An 18,682-nucleotide genomic window follows, 5' to 3' on the forward strand; every position below is an offset into this window, starting at 1 on the left:
CACATGGTTAGCAGATGTTATTGGTCACGTGGTTAACAGATGTTATTGGTCACATGGTTACCAGATGTTATTGGTCACGTGGTTAGCAGATGTTATTGGTCACGTGGTTAGCAGATGTCATTGGTCACGTGGTTAGCAGATGTTATTGGTCACGTGGTTAGCAGATGTTATTGGTCACGTGGTTAGTAGATGTTATTGGTCACATGGTTAACAGATGTTATTGGTCACATGGTTACCAGATGTTATTGGTCACGTGGTTAGTAGATGTTATTGGTCACGTGGTTAACAGATGTTATTGGTCACATGGTTACCAGATGTTATTGGTCACATGGTTACCAGATGTTATTGGTCACGTGGTTAGCAGATGTTATTGGTCACGTAGTTAGCAGATGTTATTGGTCACGTGGTTAGCAGATGTTATTGGTCACGTGGTTAGTAGATGTTATTGGTCACGTGGTTAACAGATGTTATTGGTCACATGGTTACCAGATGTTATTGGTCACGTGGTTAGCAGATGTTATTGGTCACGTGGTTAGCAGATGTTATTGGTCACGTGGTTAACAGATGTTATTGGTCACGTGGTTAGTAGATGTTATTGGTCACGTGGTTAGTAGATGTTATTGGTCACGTGGTTAGCAGATGTTATTGGTCACATGGTTAGCAGATGTTATTGGTCACGTGGTTAGCAGATGTTATTGGTCACGTGGTTAACAGATGTTATTGGTCTCATGGTTACCAGATGTTATTGGTCACATGGTTAACAGATGTTATTCGTCACATGGTTAGTAGATGTTATTGGTCACGTGGTTAACAGATGTAATTGGTCACATGGTTACCAGATGTTATTGGTCACGTGGTTAGCAGATGTTATTGGTCACATACACATGGTTAGCAGATGTTATTGGTCACATGGTTAGCAGATGTTAATGGTCACATGGTTAGCAGATGTTAATGCGAGTTTAGTGAAATGCTTGTGCTTCTAGTTCCGACAGTGCAGTAATATCTAACAAGTAACCTAACAATTCCTCAACAACTACCTAATACACAGAAATCTGGGCATAGACAAGGTGCAATAGATGGTATATAATACAGTATGTACGTATGATATGAGTAATGTAAGATATGTAAACATTATTAAAAGTGGCATTAAAGTGACTAGTGATCCATTTGTTAAAGTGGCCAGTGATTGGGTCTCAATCTAGACAGCAGCCTCTCTGAGTTAGTGATGGCTGTTTAACAGTCTGATGGCCTTGAGATAGAAGCTGTTTTTCAGTCTCTCGGTCCCAGCTTTGATGCACCTGTACAGACCTTGCCTTCTGGATGGTAGCGGGGTGAACAGGCAGTGGCTCAGGTGGTTGATGTCCTTGATGATCTTCTTGACCTTCCTGTGACATCGGATGCTATAGGTGTCATGGAGGGCAGGTAGTTTGCCCCCAGTGATGCGTTATGAAGACCGTACCATCCTCAGGAGAGCCTTGTGGTTGCCGTACCAGGCTGTGATACAGAACGACAGGAGGCTCTCGACTGTGCATCTGTAAATGTTAGTCAGGGTTTTAGGTGACAAGCCAAATTTCTTCAGCCTCATGAGGTTGAAGAGACGCTGCTGCGCCTTCTTCACCACACTGTCAGTGTGGGTGGACCATTTCAGTTTGTCGTTGAACTTTCCACCTTCTCCACTGCTGTCCCGTCGATGTGGATAGGGATGTGCTCCCTCTGCTGTTTCCTGAAGTCCACGATCATCTCTTCTGTTTTGTTGATGTTGAGTGAGAGGGTTAGGGTTAGGGTTCCTGACACCACACTCCGAGTGCCCTCACCTCCTCCCTGTAGGCTGTCTCGTCGTTGTTGGTAATCAAGCCCACTACTGTTGTGTCATCTGCAAACTTGATGATTGAGTTGGAGGCGTGAATGGCCACGCAGTCGTGGGTGAACAGAGAGTACAAGAGGGGGCACTTCATGATGACAGAGGTGAGTGCTATGGGGCGATAGTCATTTATTTCAGTTATCTTTGCCTTCTTGGGTACAGGAACAATGGTAGCCATCTTGAAGCATGTGGGAACAGCAGACTGGGATAGGGAGTGATTGAATATGTCCGTAAACACACCAGCCAGCTGGTCTGCACATGCTCTGAGGACACGGCTTGGGATGCCATCTGGGCCAGCAGCCTTGCGAGGGTTAACACGTTCAAATGTTTTACTCACGTCGGTCACGGAGAAGGAGAGGCGCAATCCTTGTTAGCGGGCCGCGATGGTGGCACTGTATTATCCTCAAAGCGGGCAAAGAAGGTTTTTAGTCTGGAATTTGCAGCAACAACCTGGGGAATAGTTACAGGGGAGAGGAGGGGGATGAATGAGCCAATTGTAAACTGGGGATTATTAGGTGACCGTGATGGTTTGAGGGTCAGATTGTGAATTTAGCCAGGACACCGGGGTTAACACCCCTATTCTTACGATAAGTGCCATGGGATCTTTAATGACCTCAGAGAGTCAGGACACCCGTTTAACGTCCCATCCGAAAGATGGCACCCTACACAGGGCAGTCTCCCCAATCACTGCCCTGGGGCATTGGGATATTTTTTAGACCAGAGGAAAGAGTGCCTCCTACTGGCCCTTCAACACCACTTCCAGCAGCATCTGGTCTCCCATCCAGGAACTGACCAGGACCAATGTTACAATCTCTGATGTCTCTCTGAAAGGCAACCCTTGCTCGAATTTCGTCTACCTTGTTGTCAAGAGACTGGACATTGGCGAGTAGTATACTGGGGAGCGTTGGACGATGTGCACATCTAAGGAGCCTGACCAGAAGGCCGCTCCGTCTGTCCCTTCTTCAGCGCCATTGTTTTGGGACGGCTTCTGGGATTAGATCCATTGTCCTGGGTGGTGGTCCGAACAGAGGATCCACTTCGGGAAAGTCGTATTCCTGGTCGTAATGTTGGGAAGTTGACGTTGCTCTTATATCCAATAGTTCTTCCCGGGTCTATGTAATAAGACTTAAGATTTCCTGGGGTAACAATGTGAGCAATAATACATTAAAACAACTAAATACCTCATAGTTTCCTAAGGACTCAAAACGAGGCGACCATCTCTGTCGGTGCCACCTTGCACTTCTGTATTTGATATTTATATATACACACTGTATTTTGGTGTCAAAACACAGCCCTACCTATAAATAGGGCCTGGAGTTGTTCCTAGTGAGGTCACATGGTCAGCAGAAACTATTGGGCCCTACTGATAAGGCCAGTGCTGGGCTGTGTCATGTTCCCTTACCTGGCGTTGTGTTGGTTCATGTTCTTATCTGGTGTTGTGTTGTGTTGGTTCATGTTTTTACCTGGCGTTGTGTTGGTTCATGTTTTTACCTGGTGTTGTGTTGGTTCATGTTCTTATCTGGCGTTGTGTTGGTTCATGTTCTTATCTGGTGTTGTGTTGTGTTGGTTCATGTTTTTACCTGGCGTTGTGTTGGTTCATGTTCTTATCTGGTGTTGTGTTGTGTTGGTTCATGTTCTTATCTGGCGTTGTGTTGGTTCATGTTTTTACCTGGCGTTGTGTTGGTTCATGTTCTTATCTGGCGTTGTGTTGGTTCATGTTTTTACCTGGCGTTGTGTTGGTTCATGTTCTTATCTGGCGTTGTGTTGGTTCATGTTTTTACCTGGCGTTGTGTTGGTTCATGTTTTTACCTGGTGTTGTGTTGGTTCATGTTCTTATCTGGCGTTGTGTTGGTTCATGTTTTTACCTGGCGTTGTGTTGGTTCATGTTCTTATCTGGCGTTGTGTTGGTTCATGTTTTTACCTGGCGTTGTGTTGGTTCATGTTCTTATCTGGCGTTGTGTTGGTTCATGTTTTTACCTGGCGTTGTGTTGGTTCATGTTCTTATCTGGCGTTGTGTTGGTTCATGTTCTTATCTGGCGTTGTGTTGGTTCATGTTTTTACCTGGCGTTGTGTTGGTTCATGTTCTTATCTGGCGTTGTGTTGGTTCATGTTCTTATCTGGCGTTGTGTTGGTTCATGTTCTTATCTGGCGTTGTGTTGGTTCATGTTCTTATCTGGTGTTGTGTTGGTTCATGTTTTTACCTGGGCTCGCTGTGGGGGAGTCCATGGATTGGGACTCACTGCTGCCTCCAGCACTCTCTGAGTCACTACACATCCCCCTGTCCTGGACACCTGATACCCAGGCTCTCAACGGGCCCTGTCCCCCTCTCAGACCTGGAGGAGAGAGAACCGAGATGAGAGACGAGAGACGAGGAAAGAGAGAAGCGATAGGAGAGGAAGAGAAAGAGAGAGATAGGTATTAGCAATATGGTAATTGGCCATCAGGTTCTCTAAGATACAAATATTTGCTCTAGATGACAGGAAATGCCCTCTACCCAGCCAGTCAGCAGCACCTCCTTGTTAAAACATCCTGGCGAGAACCCTGTGTATCATAACATTTCTTGTGTGTATGGGTTCATTTGGATTTGGCCAATCAGAGTCATGGACAGTTTATGCCCTAATCTTACTGGTCACATGCTTTGTAAACAACAGGTGTAGACGAACAGTAAAACGCTTACTAACGGGCGCTTCCAAACAAGCAGAGAGAAAAACAAACGTTATAATCGCCCTATCCTCACCTGACCTGCTCCGGGACAACTGTCTGGCTACAGTATACCAACTGTCTGGCTACAGTATACCAACTGTCTGGCTACAGTATACCAACTGTCTGGCTACAGTATACCAACTGTCTGGCTACAGTATACCAACTGTCTGGCTACAGTATACCAACTGTCTGGCTACAGTCTGGCTACAGCATACCAACTATCTGGCTACAGTATACCAACTGTCTGGCTACAGTATACCAACTGTCTGGCTACAGCATACCAACTGTCTGGCTACAGTATACCAACTGTCTGGCTACAGTATACCAACTGTCTGGCTACAGTATACCAACTGTCTGGCTACAGTATACCAACTGTCTGGCTACAGTATACCAACTGTCTGGCTACAGTATACCAACTGTCTGGCTACAGTCTGGCTACAGCATACCAACTATCTGGCTACAGTATACCAACTGTCTGGCTACAGTATACCAACTGTCTGGCTACAGCATACCAACTGTCTGGCTACAGTATACCAACTGTCTGGCTACAGTATACCAACTGTCTGGCTACAGTATACCAACTGTCTGGCTACAGTATACCAACTGTCTGGCTACAGTCTGGCTACAGCATACCAACTATCTGGCTACAGTATACCAACTGTCTGGCTACAGTATACCAACTGTCTGGCTACAGCATACCAACTGTCTGGCTACAGCATACCAACTGTCTGGCTACAGTATACCAACTGTCTGGCTACAGTATACCAACTGTCTGGCTACAGTATACCAACTGTCTGGCTACAGTATACCAACTATCTGGCTACAGTATACCAACTATCTGGCTACAGTATACCAACTGTCTACAGCATACCAACTGTCTGGCTACAGTCTGGCTACAGCATACCAACTGTCTGGCTACAGTATACCAACTGTCTGGCTACAGAATACCAACTGTCTGGCTACAGCATACCAACTGTCTGGCTACAGTATACCAACTGTCTGGCTACAGCATACCATCTGTCTGGCTACAGTCTGGCTACAGTATACCAACTGTCTGGCTACAGTATACCAACTGTCTGGCTACAGTATACCAACTGTCTGGCTACAGTATACCAACTGTCCGTACCGTACCTTGTGTTGGGTAGAGGTACTGTACCTTGTGTTGGGTAGAGGTACTGTACCTTGTGTTGGGTAGAGGTTCTGTACATTGTGTTGGGTAGAGGTACTGTACCTTGTATTGTGTTGGGTAGAGGTACTGTACCTTGTATTGTGTTGGGTAGAGGTTCTGTACCTTGTGTTGGGTAGAGGTTCTGTACCTTGTGTTGGGTAGAGGTACTGTACCTTGTGTTGTGTTGGGTAGAGGTTCTGTACCTTGTATTGTGTTGGGTAGAGGTTCTGTACCTTGTATTGTGTTGGGTAGAGGTACTGTACCTTGTGTTGTGTTGGGTAGAGGTACTGTACCTTGTGTTGTGTTGGGTAGAGGTTCTGTACCTTGTATTGTGTTGGGTAGAGGTACTGTACCTTGTGTTGTGTTGGGTAGAGGTACTGTACCTTGTGTTGTGTTGGGTAGAGGTACTGTACCTTGTGTTGGGTAGAGGTACTGTACCTTGTGTTGGGTAGAGGTACTGTACCTTGTGTTGGGTAGTGGTAGAGGTTTTGTTTACTACTATCGTCTGACTGTGTCTCTGTACCTTGTATGTCCGTGGCGCTGTTGGACCTTTCCCCAGGTCGTGACCCCAGAGGACTATCCACCTCGTCGCCACTCAGGACGTCACCGGAGATGAGGGACACATGGGACAGGTTACTATGGGAACTGGTGCTGCCCGTTGAACGCTTGCTGAACACAGGAAACCTGGAGGGGGGGGGCAGACAGACTGTTAAATATTCACCTGGAGGGGGGGGCAGACAGACTGTTAAATATTCACCTGGAGGGGGAGGCAGACAGACTGTTAAATATTAACTTGGAGGGGCAAGTTTAGCCCACCCAAGGTCGATGGCCGTGCCCCCACTGAAATCAAATTAGCATAATAAGAAAATTCCCATAAACATGTGTCAGTTTAAGGTAGAGATACAGTATCTGTTGTTTTTTTTGTTGCATTGAATGCGTTTCTATCCACCAAATACGCCTTTGTCACACTTTAGCATCTGCGGTGAAAGTTTGTTTGTCAGACCAAATCTGTCTTCTCACAAAATCGTCAGGTCGCGTTCAAAATGGTTTGACCTGCTTTACGAACCCTTGGGACTCGTCTGAAGTCGATACAGCCCATCTGCCAACTTCTGTCTGTCGTGTCCAAACAGTTTGAGACTATTTCCCCCTAGGACGCCCACAGGCCTCCCAGCAGCAGCAACAACAACAGGATGAGGACTACCCTGGCTTGTACAGTGCATTCGGAAAGTATTCAGACCCCTTGACTTATTCCACATTTTGATACGTTGCAACCTTTTCCCCTCATCAATCTACACAAAATACCCCATAATGACATCACAATACCCCATAATGACATCACAATACCCATAATGACGTCACAATACCCTATAATGATGTCACAATACCCCATAATGACATCACAATACCCCATAATGACATCACAATACCCCATAATGACATCACAATACCCCACAATGACAAAGTGAAAACAGGTTTCTTTTAGACATGTTTGCAAACGTATTAAAAATAAAACAGAAATACCTAATTTACAGGGCCTCCCGAGTGGAGCCGCGGTCTAAGGCACTGCACCGCAGTGCTATAAGCGTCCCTTTAAACCCAGGGTTCGATCCCAGGTTGTGTCGCAGCCGGCCGCCCACCGGCACACAATTGGCCCAGTGTCATCCGGGTTAGGGGAAGGAATGTTCTTGTCCCATCGTGCTCTAGAGACCCCTGTGGCAGGCCGGGCGCATGCATGCTGTACGGTGTTTCCTTCCTTCCTCATGTCCTTTGTGTGGCTGGATTCCTGGTTAAACGAGCAGTGTGTAAAAAAAACAGTGTGGCTTGGCAGGGCCGTGTTTCAGAGGAAGCATTCACTCTCGACCGTCGACTCTCCCGACTCCGTATGGGAGTTGCAGAGACGGGACAAGGGTAGTCATTTAGGCAGGTTACCTTGGTGTTCTTGGGCACAGTTACTATGGTGGTCTGCTTGAAACATGTTAGTATTACAGACTCGGTCAGGGAGAGTTTGAAAGTGTCAGTGAAGACACTTGCCAGTTGGTCAGCGCATGCTCGGAGAATACGTCCTGGTAATCCGTCTCGCCCTGCGGCCTTGTGAATGTGGACCTGTTTAAAGGTCTTACTCACATCGGCTATGGAGAGTGGGATCACACAGTTGTCCGGAACTGCTGGTGCTCTCATTGCATGCTTCAGTGTTGCTTGCCTTGAAGTGAGCATATTACTCATTTAGCTCATCTGGTAGGCTCGTGTCACTGGGCAGCTCGCGGCTGAGCTTTCCTTTGTAGTCTGTAAGCCCTGCCACATCCGACGAGCGTCGGAACCGGTGTAGTAGGATTCAATCTTAGTCCTGTATTGACTATTTGCCTGTTTGATGGTTCGTCAGAGGGCATAGCGGGATTTCTTATAAGCATCAGGGTTAGAGTCCAACTTCTTGAAAGCGGCTGCTCTACCCTTTAGTTCAGTGTGTCCTGTAGTTTAGCATCTGCTTCATCTGACCATTTTTTTTATAGACCCCAGAGTCACTGGTACTTCCTGCTTTAGTTGTTGCAAATTCTGAGGCTGGTAACTCTAATGAATTTATCCTCTGCAACAGAGTTAACTTTGGGTCTTCCATTCCTGTGGTGTTCCTCATGAGAGCCAGTTTCATCATAGTGCTTGATGGTATTTGTGCACTTGAAGAAACTTTCAAAGTTCTTGAAATTTTCCGGATTGACTGACCTTCGTGTCTTAAAGTAATGATGGACTGTCATTTCTCTTTTCTTATTTGAGCTGTTCTTGCCATAATATGGACTTGGTCTTTTACCAAATAGGACTCTCTTCTGTATACCACCCCTACCTTGTCACAACACAACTGATTGGCTCAAACGCATTAAGGAAAGAAATTCCATAAATGTACTATTAAGACGGCACACCTGTTAATTTAAATGCATTCCAGGTGACTACCTCATGAAGCTGGTTGAGAGAATGGCAAGAGTGTGCAAAGCAGTCATCAAGGCAAAGGGTGGCTATTTGAAGAATCTCAAATATAAAATATATTTTGATTTGTTAAACACTTTTTGGGTTACTACATGATTCCAGTTTTGATGTCTTCACTATTATTCTACAATGTAGAAAATAGTAAAAATTAAGAAAAACCCTTGAATGTGTTCTATAACTTTTGACCGGTATTGGACATACATGTTCCCTTTAAGAAACACTGATTTAATCACTCAAGTAGAGCGCTGAACTTTTTGAGCTAGTTCAAAACGCTGAGCCAGAATCCCACACTCAATCTACTGTGCTACATTCAGTGCTCTCCACAGTTATTTCCTCAGGAAGGGCTCGCATTCAACTCTCCCTTACTACTCTCTCTCTCTCGCTACTCTCTCTCCCTACTACTCTCTCTCCCTACTACTCTCTCTCTCTCCCTTACTCTCTCTCCCTCCCTCTCCCTACTACTCGCTCTCCCTCCCTAACTCACTCTCCCTACTACCCTCTCTCCCTTACTCTCTCTCCCTCCCTCTCCCTACTCGCTCTCCCTCCCTTACTCTCTCTCCCCCTCCCCTACTCGCTCTCCCCTTACTCCCTCCCCCTCCCTTACACTCTCTCTACCTTACTCTCTCTCCCCCAAACCCCTCACACCCCTTCTATCTCTCTATCTCTCTCTGTCTCATAGTGTTACTCTTTGTGAGAAGTCAGTACTACTGTACACGGGTCAGTAACAGAACATGGAAGACAATGGGAGTTGATGAGGGAAAAGGCGCCAGTCCACAATCAAACTGAAACTGTTTTCAAGTAAAACAGTAATGAAACACCTGGTTAAACGTTAGGACTTAACGAAAAACAAAACAAAACAATGACTAAACTTTTGACCTTTAATTGTTGTTTTAAAATGGTTGTTCTAAATGCCCCTATGGCTTGTGTTATTCTCTCTCAGTGAACCTTGACGTAGGACTTGTAAGTCCCCCCCCAAAAAATCTAAAATGGAGCACAAATCTATATTTAGTGTACTGGCGAGGTCTTTGAGGTCTTTCCAATGTCATTTGAGACGAAGCCTAAGTATGTAAGTCGACTGACCGTTCATCGACGGAGAAGGACTCCATGTGTATCTGATCTTTGGGAAGATTACGGACAAACTCGGCGTATCTCTGTCCAGGCTCGTACATCTTCGCGTTTTCACACAGGGCCTGGTAGTGGCCGGGTAGAGACACGGTCTGGGCCTGCTGCAGCTGGAGCCAGTTGACTGTCACCTGGAGAAAAGAGGGAGGGAGAGGGGGAAAGTTATAATGCTTTCAAATAGGATTTATGGCATTTTGCCCCTTAAAAACAACAACATTGGACAATGTTTATATATGACACCCTTATATACAGACCCATTTTTATCACATTCAGTCACATAAACAACAACATTGGACAATGTTTATATATGACACCCTTATATACAGACCCATTTTTATCACATTCAGTCACATAAACTCTGGAGCTATACTCATGTCAAGCCTGGCTCCTGATACTCTGAAGAGACTATAACTTGCAGCTTTGAGTGTGAGGTCACACTGGGTCACCAGTTCTCTGATCTGAGTGAGGATGTCTGTCTTGGTGCTGGCCAGCTCTGCCCTCCTGGCCCCTGCATCAGTTACACAGGATCTGTACTGGTCTCTGGCATCCTCAGCCTGAGAGAGAGAGAGAGAGAGAGAGAGAGGTAGAGGGGAATAACAGGCTCTGTACTAGTAGAGAGAGGGGGAGAGGAATGGCATAACCTGTTATTATCTGAATGAGTGTGGATCTATCTCACCTGTTATTATCTGAATGAGTGTGGATCTATCTACCTATTCAATTCTTTCAGAACTACACAAGAGCCTTGGGGGCCTTCTAACAGGCTAGTTATACATCAGCCGCACAGGGGGTAGAGATCAGTAACACAGGAATATAGAGATCAGTAACACAGGGGGTAGAGATCAGTAACACAGGGGTACAGAGATCAGTAACACAGGAATATAGAGATCAGTAACACAGGGCTATAGAGATCAGTAACACAGGGATATAGAGATCAGTAACACAGGGGTATAGAGATCAGTAACACGGGGGTATAGAGATCAGTAACACAGGAATATAGAGATCGGTAACACAGGAATATAGAGATCAGTAACACGGGAATACAGAGATCAGTAACACAGGAATATAGAGATCAGTAACACAGGAATATAGAGATCAGTAACACAGGAATATAGAGATCAGTAACACGGGGATATAGAGATCAGTAACACAGGAATATAGAGATCAGTAACACAGGGGTATAGAGATCAGTAACACAGGAATATAGAGATCAGTAACACAGGGGTATAGAGATCAGTAACACGGGGGTATAGAGATCAGTAACACAGGAATATAGAGATCGGTAACACAGGAATATAGCGATCAGTAACACAGGAATATAGAGATCAGTAACACAGGGGTATAGAGATCAGTAACACGGGGGTATAGAGATCAGTAACACAGGAATATAGAGATCAGTAACACAGGAATATAGAGATCAGTACTACGGGGATATAGAGATCAGTAACACAGGAATATAGAGATCAGTAACACAGGAATATAGAGATCAGTAACACAGGGGTATAGAGATCAGTAACACAGGAATATAGAGATCAGTAACACGGGAATACAGAGATCAGTAACACAGGAATATAGAGATCAGTAACACAGGAATATAGAGATCAGTAACACAGGAATATAGAGATCAGTAACACGGGGATATAGAGATCAGTAACACGGGAATACAGAGATCAGTAACACGGGAATACAGAGATCAGTAACACAGGAATACAGAGATCAGTAACACAGGAATATAGAGATCAGTAACACGGGAATATAGAGATCAGTAACACAGGAATATAGAGATCAGTAACACAGGAATATAGAGATCAGTAACACAGGAATATAGAGATCAGTAACACAGGAATATAGAGATCAGAAACACAGGGGTATAGAGATCAGTAACACAGGAATATAGAGATCAGTAACACAGGAATATAGAGATCAGTAACGCGGGAATATAGAGATCAGTAACACGGGAATACAGAGATCAGTAACACAGGAATATAGAGATCAGTAACACAGGAATATAGAGATCAGTAACACGGGGATATAGAGATCAGTAACACGGGAATACAGAGATCAGTAACACGGGAATACAGAGATCAGTAACACAGGAATACAGAGATCAGTAACACAGGAATATAGAGATCAGTAACACGGGAATATAGAGATCAGTAACACAGGAATATAGAGATCAGTAACACGGGAATATAGAGATCAGTAACACAGGAATATAGAGATCAGTAACACAGGAATATAGAGATCAGTAACACAGGAATATAGAGACCAGTAACACAGGAATATAGAGATCAGTAACGCGGGAATATAGAGATCAGTAACGCGGGAATATAGAGATCAGTAACACAGGAATATAGAGATCAGTAACCCAGGAATATAGAGATCAGTAACACAGGAATATAGAGATCAGTAACGCGGGAATATAGAGATCAGTAACACAGGAATATAGAGATCAGTAACACAGGAATATAGAGATCAGTAACACAGGTATTTAGAGACCAGTAACACAGGTATTTAGAGACCAGTAACACATCAGCAGGAACGTGCTTATAGGAGTCAGGGCATCCCCTACGTCAAAAATATAAACGCAAAATGCCATTTTAAAGATGTTACAACTCATATAAATAAATAAATCTTATATAAATTCAAGAGAAATTAATTTGCTTGTTTTTTTTACCCCCGTTTTCTCCCCAATTTCGTGGGGATTGGTAGTTACAGTCTTGTCCCATCGCTGCAACTCCCTTACGGACTCGGGAGAGACGAAGGTCGAGAGCCGCGCGTCCTCCGAAACACGACCTAACCGCACTGCTTCCCGACACACTGCTCGATTAAACCCGGGAGGAAAACACCGTACCCGGCCCACCACAGGAGTCACTAGAGTGCGATGGGACGAGGAAATCTCGGCCTGTCAAACACCCTACTAATCCGGACGACGCTGGGCCAATTGTGCGCCACCTCATGGGTCTCCATGAGATCCAAAAAGTTTGCACACCCTAATCCATGGATTTCACATGACTGGGAATACAGATATGCATCTCTTGGTTACAGATACCTTAAAAAAGGTAGAAGCGTGAATCAGAAAACCAGTCAGTATCTGGTGTGACCATTTGTCTCATGCAGCAGGACAGATCTCCTTCACATAGAGTTGATCAGGCTGTTGATTGTAGCCTGTGGATTGTTGTCTCACTCCTCTTCAATGGCTGTGCGAATTTGTTGGATATTGTAGGGAACTGGAGCACACTGTCATACACGTCGATCCAGAGCATCCCAAACTTGCTCAATGGGTGCCATGTCTGATAAGTATGCAGGCCATGGAAGAACTGGGACATTTACAGCTTCCAGGAATTTTGTACAGATCCTTGCGACATGGGGCCGTGATGGTGGTGGATGAATGACACAACAATGGGCCTCATGATCTCGTCACTGAATGGCATTGAAAAAATGAAATTCTGTTTGTTGTCCGTAGCTTATGCACCATACCATATCCCCACATCAGCAAACCGCTCGCCCACACGATGCCGTACACGCTGTCTGCCATCTGCCCGGTACAGTAGAAACCGGGATTCATCCCTAAAGAGCCCAATTCTCCAGCTTGCCAGTGGCCATCGAAGGTGAGCATTTGCCCACTGAAGTCCGGTTTTGATGCCGACCTGTAGTCAGTCGGGTCAAGACCCTGGTGAGGATGATGAGCACGCGGATGATCTTCCCTGAGACGGTTTCTGACAGTTTCTGCAGAAATACTTTGGTTGTGTAAACCCACAGTCTCATCAGATGTCCGGGTGGCTGGTCTCAGACGATCCCACAGGTGAAGAAGCCAGATGTGGAGGTCCTGAGCTCGTGTGATTATACACGGTCTGCGGTTGTGAGGCCGGTTGGACGTACTTCCAAATTCTCTAAAATGACGTTGGAGGCGGCTTATGGTAGAAAAATGAACATTCAATTCTCTGGCAACATGTCTGGAGTCAGCATACCAATTGCACGCTCCCTCAAAACTTGAGACTTCTGTGGCAAAACTGCACATTTTAGAGTGGCCTTTTATTGTCCCCAGCACAAGGTGCACCTATGTAATTATCATACTGTTTAATCAGCTTCTTGATATGCTGCACCTGTCAGGTGGATTAATTATCTTGTCAAAGGAGAAATACTCACTAACAGAATATGTAAACAAATTTGTGCAAAACATATGAGAGAAGAAAATATTTTGGTGCGTCTGGAACATTTCTGGGATGTTTTATTTCAGCTCATTAAACATCAGTGTATTTCTCCCCTCATACCTTCTGAAGAGCCTCCTCTTCCAGTTTCCTCTTCTTGTCCAGCTGTTTGGACTGTTCCTCCTGGGAGCGGCTGGCTGAGGACTGGGCCTTGTGGTACTCGTCTCTCCTCTGGACCTGGGTCCACCGAGCCTTACGCAGAGCCGCCTCGGACTCTTGCTAAGGAGGAGAGGGGAGGATACAGTCAGGTGAGAGAAGTACACACACTCTGTGTTATAGGGAGGATACAGGTGGACAGGTAGACACACTGTGTGTTATAGGGAGGATACAGGTAGACACACTGTGTGTTATAGGGAGGATACAGGTAGACAGGTGTGTTATAGGGAGGATACAGGTGGACAGGTAGACACACTGTGTGTTATAGGGAGGATACAGGTAGACACACTGTGTGTTATAGGGAGGATACAGGTAGACAGGTGTGTATAGGGAGGATACAGGTAGACACACTGTGTGTTATAGGGAGGATACAGGTGGACAGGTAGACACACTGTGTGTTATAGGGAGGATACAGGTAGACACACTGTGTGTTATAGGGAGGATACAGGTGGACAGGTAGACACACTGTGTGTTTATAGGGAGGATACGGGTAGACACACTGTGTGTTATAGGGAGGATACAGGTAGACAGGTAGACACACTGTGTGTTATAGGGAGGATACAGGTAGACACACTGTGTGTTATGGGGAGGATACAGGTAGACACACTGTGTGTTATAGGGAGGATACAGGTAGACACACTGTGTGTTATAGGGAGGATACAGGTGGACAGGTAGACACACTGTGTGTTTATAGGGAGGATACGGGTAGACACACTGTGTGTTATAGGGAGGATACAGGTAGACAGGTAGACACACTGTGTGTTATAGGGAGGATACAGGTAGACACACTGTGTGTTATGGGGAGGATACAGGTAGACACACTGTGTGTTATAGGGAGGATACAGGTAGACACACTGTGTGTTATAGGGAGGATACAGGTAGACACACTGTGTGATATAGGGAGGATACAGGTACACAGGTGTGTTATAGGGAGAATACAGGTGGACAGGTAGACACACTGTGTGTTATAGGGAGGATACAGATGGACAGGTAGACAGGTGTGTTATAGGGAGGATACAGGTAGACACACTGTGTTACAGGGAGGATACAGGTAGATAGGTAGACAGACTGTGTGTTATAGGGAGGATACAGATGGACAGGTAGACAGGTGTGTTATAGGGAGGATACAGGTAGACACACTGTGTGTTATAGGGAGGATACAGGTAGACACACTGTGTATTATAGGGAGGATACAGGTAGACAGGTGTGTTATAGGGAGGATACAGGTGGACATGTGTGTTATAGGGAGGATACAGGTAGACAGGTGTGTTATAGGGAGGATACAGGTGTACAGGTGTTATAGGGAGGATACAGGTAGACAGGTGTGTTATAGGGAGGATACAGGTAGACAGGTGTGTTATAGGGAGGATACAGGTAGACAGGTGTGTTATAGGGAGGTTACAGGTAGACAGGTGTGTTATAGGGAGGATACAGGTAGACAGGTGTGTTATATGGAGGATACAGGTAGACACACTGTGTGTTATAGGGAGGATACAGGTAGACAGGTACACAGGTAGACACACTGTGTGTTATAGGGAGGATACAGATAGACAGGTGTGTTATAGGGAGGATACAGGTAGACAGGTACACAGGTGTGTTATAGGGAGGATACAGGTAGACAGGTGTGTTAAAGGGAGGATACAGGTAGACAGGTGTGTTAAAGGGAGGATACAGGTAGACACACTGTGTGTTATAGGGAGGATACAGGTAGACACACTGTGTGTTATAGGGAGGATACAGGTAGACAGGTGTGTATAGGGAGGATACAGGTAGACACACTGTGTGTTATAGGGAGGATACAGGTGGACAGTTAGACACACTGTGTGTTTATAGGGAGGATACGGGTAGACACACTGTGTGTTATAGGGAGGATACAGGTAGACAGGTAGACACACTGTGTGTTATAGGGAGGATACAGGTAGACACACTGTGTGTTATGGGGAGGATACAGGTAGACACACTGTGTGTTATAGGGAGGATACAGGTAGACACACTGTGTGTTATAGGGAGGATACAGGTACACAGGTGTGTTATAGGGAGAATACAGGTGGACAGGTAGACACACTGTGTGTTATAGGGAGGATACAGGTAGACAGACTGTGTGTTATAGGGAGGATACAGATGGACAGGTAGACAGGTGTGTTATAGGGAGGATACAGGTAGACACACTGTGTTACAGGGAGGATACAGGTAGATAGGTAGACAGACTGTGTGTTATAGGGAGGATACAGATGGACAGGTAGACAGGTGTGTTATAGGGAGGATACAGGTAGACAGGTAGACAGACTGTGTGTTATAGGGAGGATACAGGTAGACACACTGTGTGTTATAGGGAGGATACAGGTAGACAGGTGTGTTATAGGGAGGATACAGGTGGACAGGTGTGTTATAGGGAGGATACAGGTAGACAGGTGTGTTATAGGGAGGATACAGGTGTACAGGTGTTATAGGGAGGATACAGGTAGACAGGTGTGTTATAGGGAGGATACAGGTAGACAGGTGTGTTATAGGGAGGATACAGGTAGACAGGTGTGTTATAGGGAGGTTACAGGTAGACAGGTGTGTTATAGGGAGGATACAGGTAGACAGGTGTGTTATAGGGAGGATACAGGTAGACACACTGTGTGTTATAGGGAGGACACAGGTAGACACACTGTGTGTTATAGGGAGGATACAGATAGACAGGTGTGTTATAGGGAGGATACAGGTAGACAGGTACACAGGTGTGTTATAGGGAGGATACAGGTAGACAGGTGTGTTAAAGGGAGGATACAGGTAGACAGGTGTGTTATAGGGAGGATACAGGTAGAGAGGTGTGTTATAGGGAGGATACAGGTAGACAGGTGTGTTATAGGGAGGATACAGGGAGACAGGTGTGTTATAGGGAGGATACAGGTAGACAGGTGCGTTAAAGGGAGGATACAGGTAGACATGTGTGTTATAGGGAGGATACAGGTAGACAGGTGTGTTATAGGGAGGATACAGGTAGACAGGTACACAGGTAGACAGGTGTGTTATAGGGAGGATACAGGTATACATGTGTGTTAAAGGGAGGATACAGGTAGACAGGTGTGTTAAAGGGAGGATACAGGTAGACAGGTGTGTTAAAGGGAGGATACAGGTAGACAGGTGTGTTATAGGGAGGATTCAGGTAGACAGGTATGTTATAGGGAGGATACAGGTAGACAGGTGTGTTATAGGGAGGATACAGGTAGACATGTGTGTTAAAGGGAGGATACAGGTAGACAGGTACACAGGTGTGTTATAGGGAGGATACAGGTAGACAGGTGTGTTATAGGGAGGATACAGGTAGACAGGTGTGTTATAGGGAGGATACAGGTAGACAGGTGTGTTATAGGGAGGATACAGGTACACAGGTGTGTTATAGGGAGGATACAGGTACACAGGTGTGTTATAGGGAGGATACAGGTAGACAGGTGTGTTATAGGGAGGATACAGGTACACAGGTGTGTTATAGGGAGGATACAGGTAGACAGGTGTGTTATAGGGAGGATACAGGTAGACAGGTGTGTTATAGGGAGGATACAGGTAGACAGGTGTGTTATAGGGAGGATACAGGTAGAGAGGTGTGTTATAGGGAGGATACAGGTAGACAGGTGTGTTATAGGGAGGATACAGGTAGACAGGTGTGTTATAGAGAGGATACAGGTAGACGTGTGTGTTATAGGGAGGATACAGGTAGACAGGTGTGTTATAGGGAGGATACAGGTAGACAGGTGTGTTATAGGGAGGATACAGGTAGACAGGTGTGTTATAGGGAGGATACAGGTAGACAGGTGTGTTATAGGGAGGATACAGGTAGACAGGTGTGTTATAGGGAGGATACAGGTAGACAGGTGTGTTATAGGGAGGATACAGGTAGACACACAGAGAAAACAGCAGAGGGACAGAAGTCTCACATACCATTTTCTTCTGTTCTCTCTGCCACTGCTCCTTGAGGTCTTTCCTCAGTTTGTCCAGCTCAGTCTTTCTGGACAACAGCGGCTACAGGACGCACAAAGAGGCACCAACTACAGTATAGTGTACATTTCATTATATCACATCACTTTCCCACAAATTACTTTGAACCCAAATGATACATTGTTGCCTTGAGACAAGATCATTCTCTACCTGATTGTGAGTCTTGAAGTTCTGTTGGCACCTATAAAGACTGTCGTTGACCCCTATAAAGACTGTCACTGACCCCTATAAAGACTGTCACTGACCCCTATAAAGACTGTCATTGACCCATATAAAGACTGGCACTGACCCCTATAAAGACTGTCACTGACCCCTATAAAGACTGTCACTGACCCCTATAAAGACTGTCACTGACCCCTATAAAGACTATCACTGACCCCTATAAAGACTGTCGTTGACCCCTATAAAGACTGTCACTGACCCCTATAAAGGCTGTCACTGACCCCTATAAAGACTGTTACTGACCCCTATAAAGACTGTCAGTGACCCCTATAAAGACTGTCACTGACC

General features: G+C 45.4%; 1 protein-coding gene across 1 annotated transcript in view; it reads right to left on the bottom strand.

Moving 5' to 3' along the window:
* The window catches only part of LOC109881048 (rho GTPase-activating protein 29-like), an 89,176-nt gene that overhangs the window by 21,267 nt on the left and 49,227 nt on the right, over nucleotides 1-18,682 (bottom strand). Inside the window, 6 exon segments of the mRNA XM_031809889.1 lie at nucleotides 4,063-4,194; nucleotides 6,256-6,416; nucleotides 9,786-9,958; nucleotides 10,244-10,381; nucleotides 14,099-14,254; nucleotides 18,116-18,196. Of these exon segments, the coding sequence (XP_031665749.1) occupies nucleotides 4,063-4,194; nucleotides 6,256-6,416; nucleotides 9,786-9,958; nucleotides 10,244-10,381; nucleotides 14,099-14,254; nucleotides 18,116-18,196 (841 nt within the window).

The sequence above is a fragment of the Oncorhynchus kisutch genome, linkage group LG30, assembly GCF_002021735.2.
Source record: "Oncorhynchus kisutch isolate 150728-3 linkage group LG30, Okis_V2, whole genome shotgun sequence".
In the NCBI taxonomy this organism is placed as follows: Eukaryota; Metazoa; Chordata; class Actinopteri; order Salmoniformes; family Salmonidae; genus Oncorhynchus; species Oncorhynchus kisutch.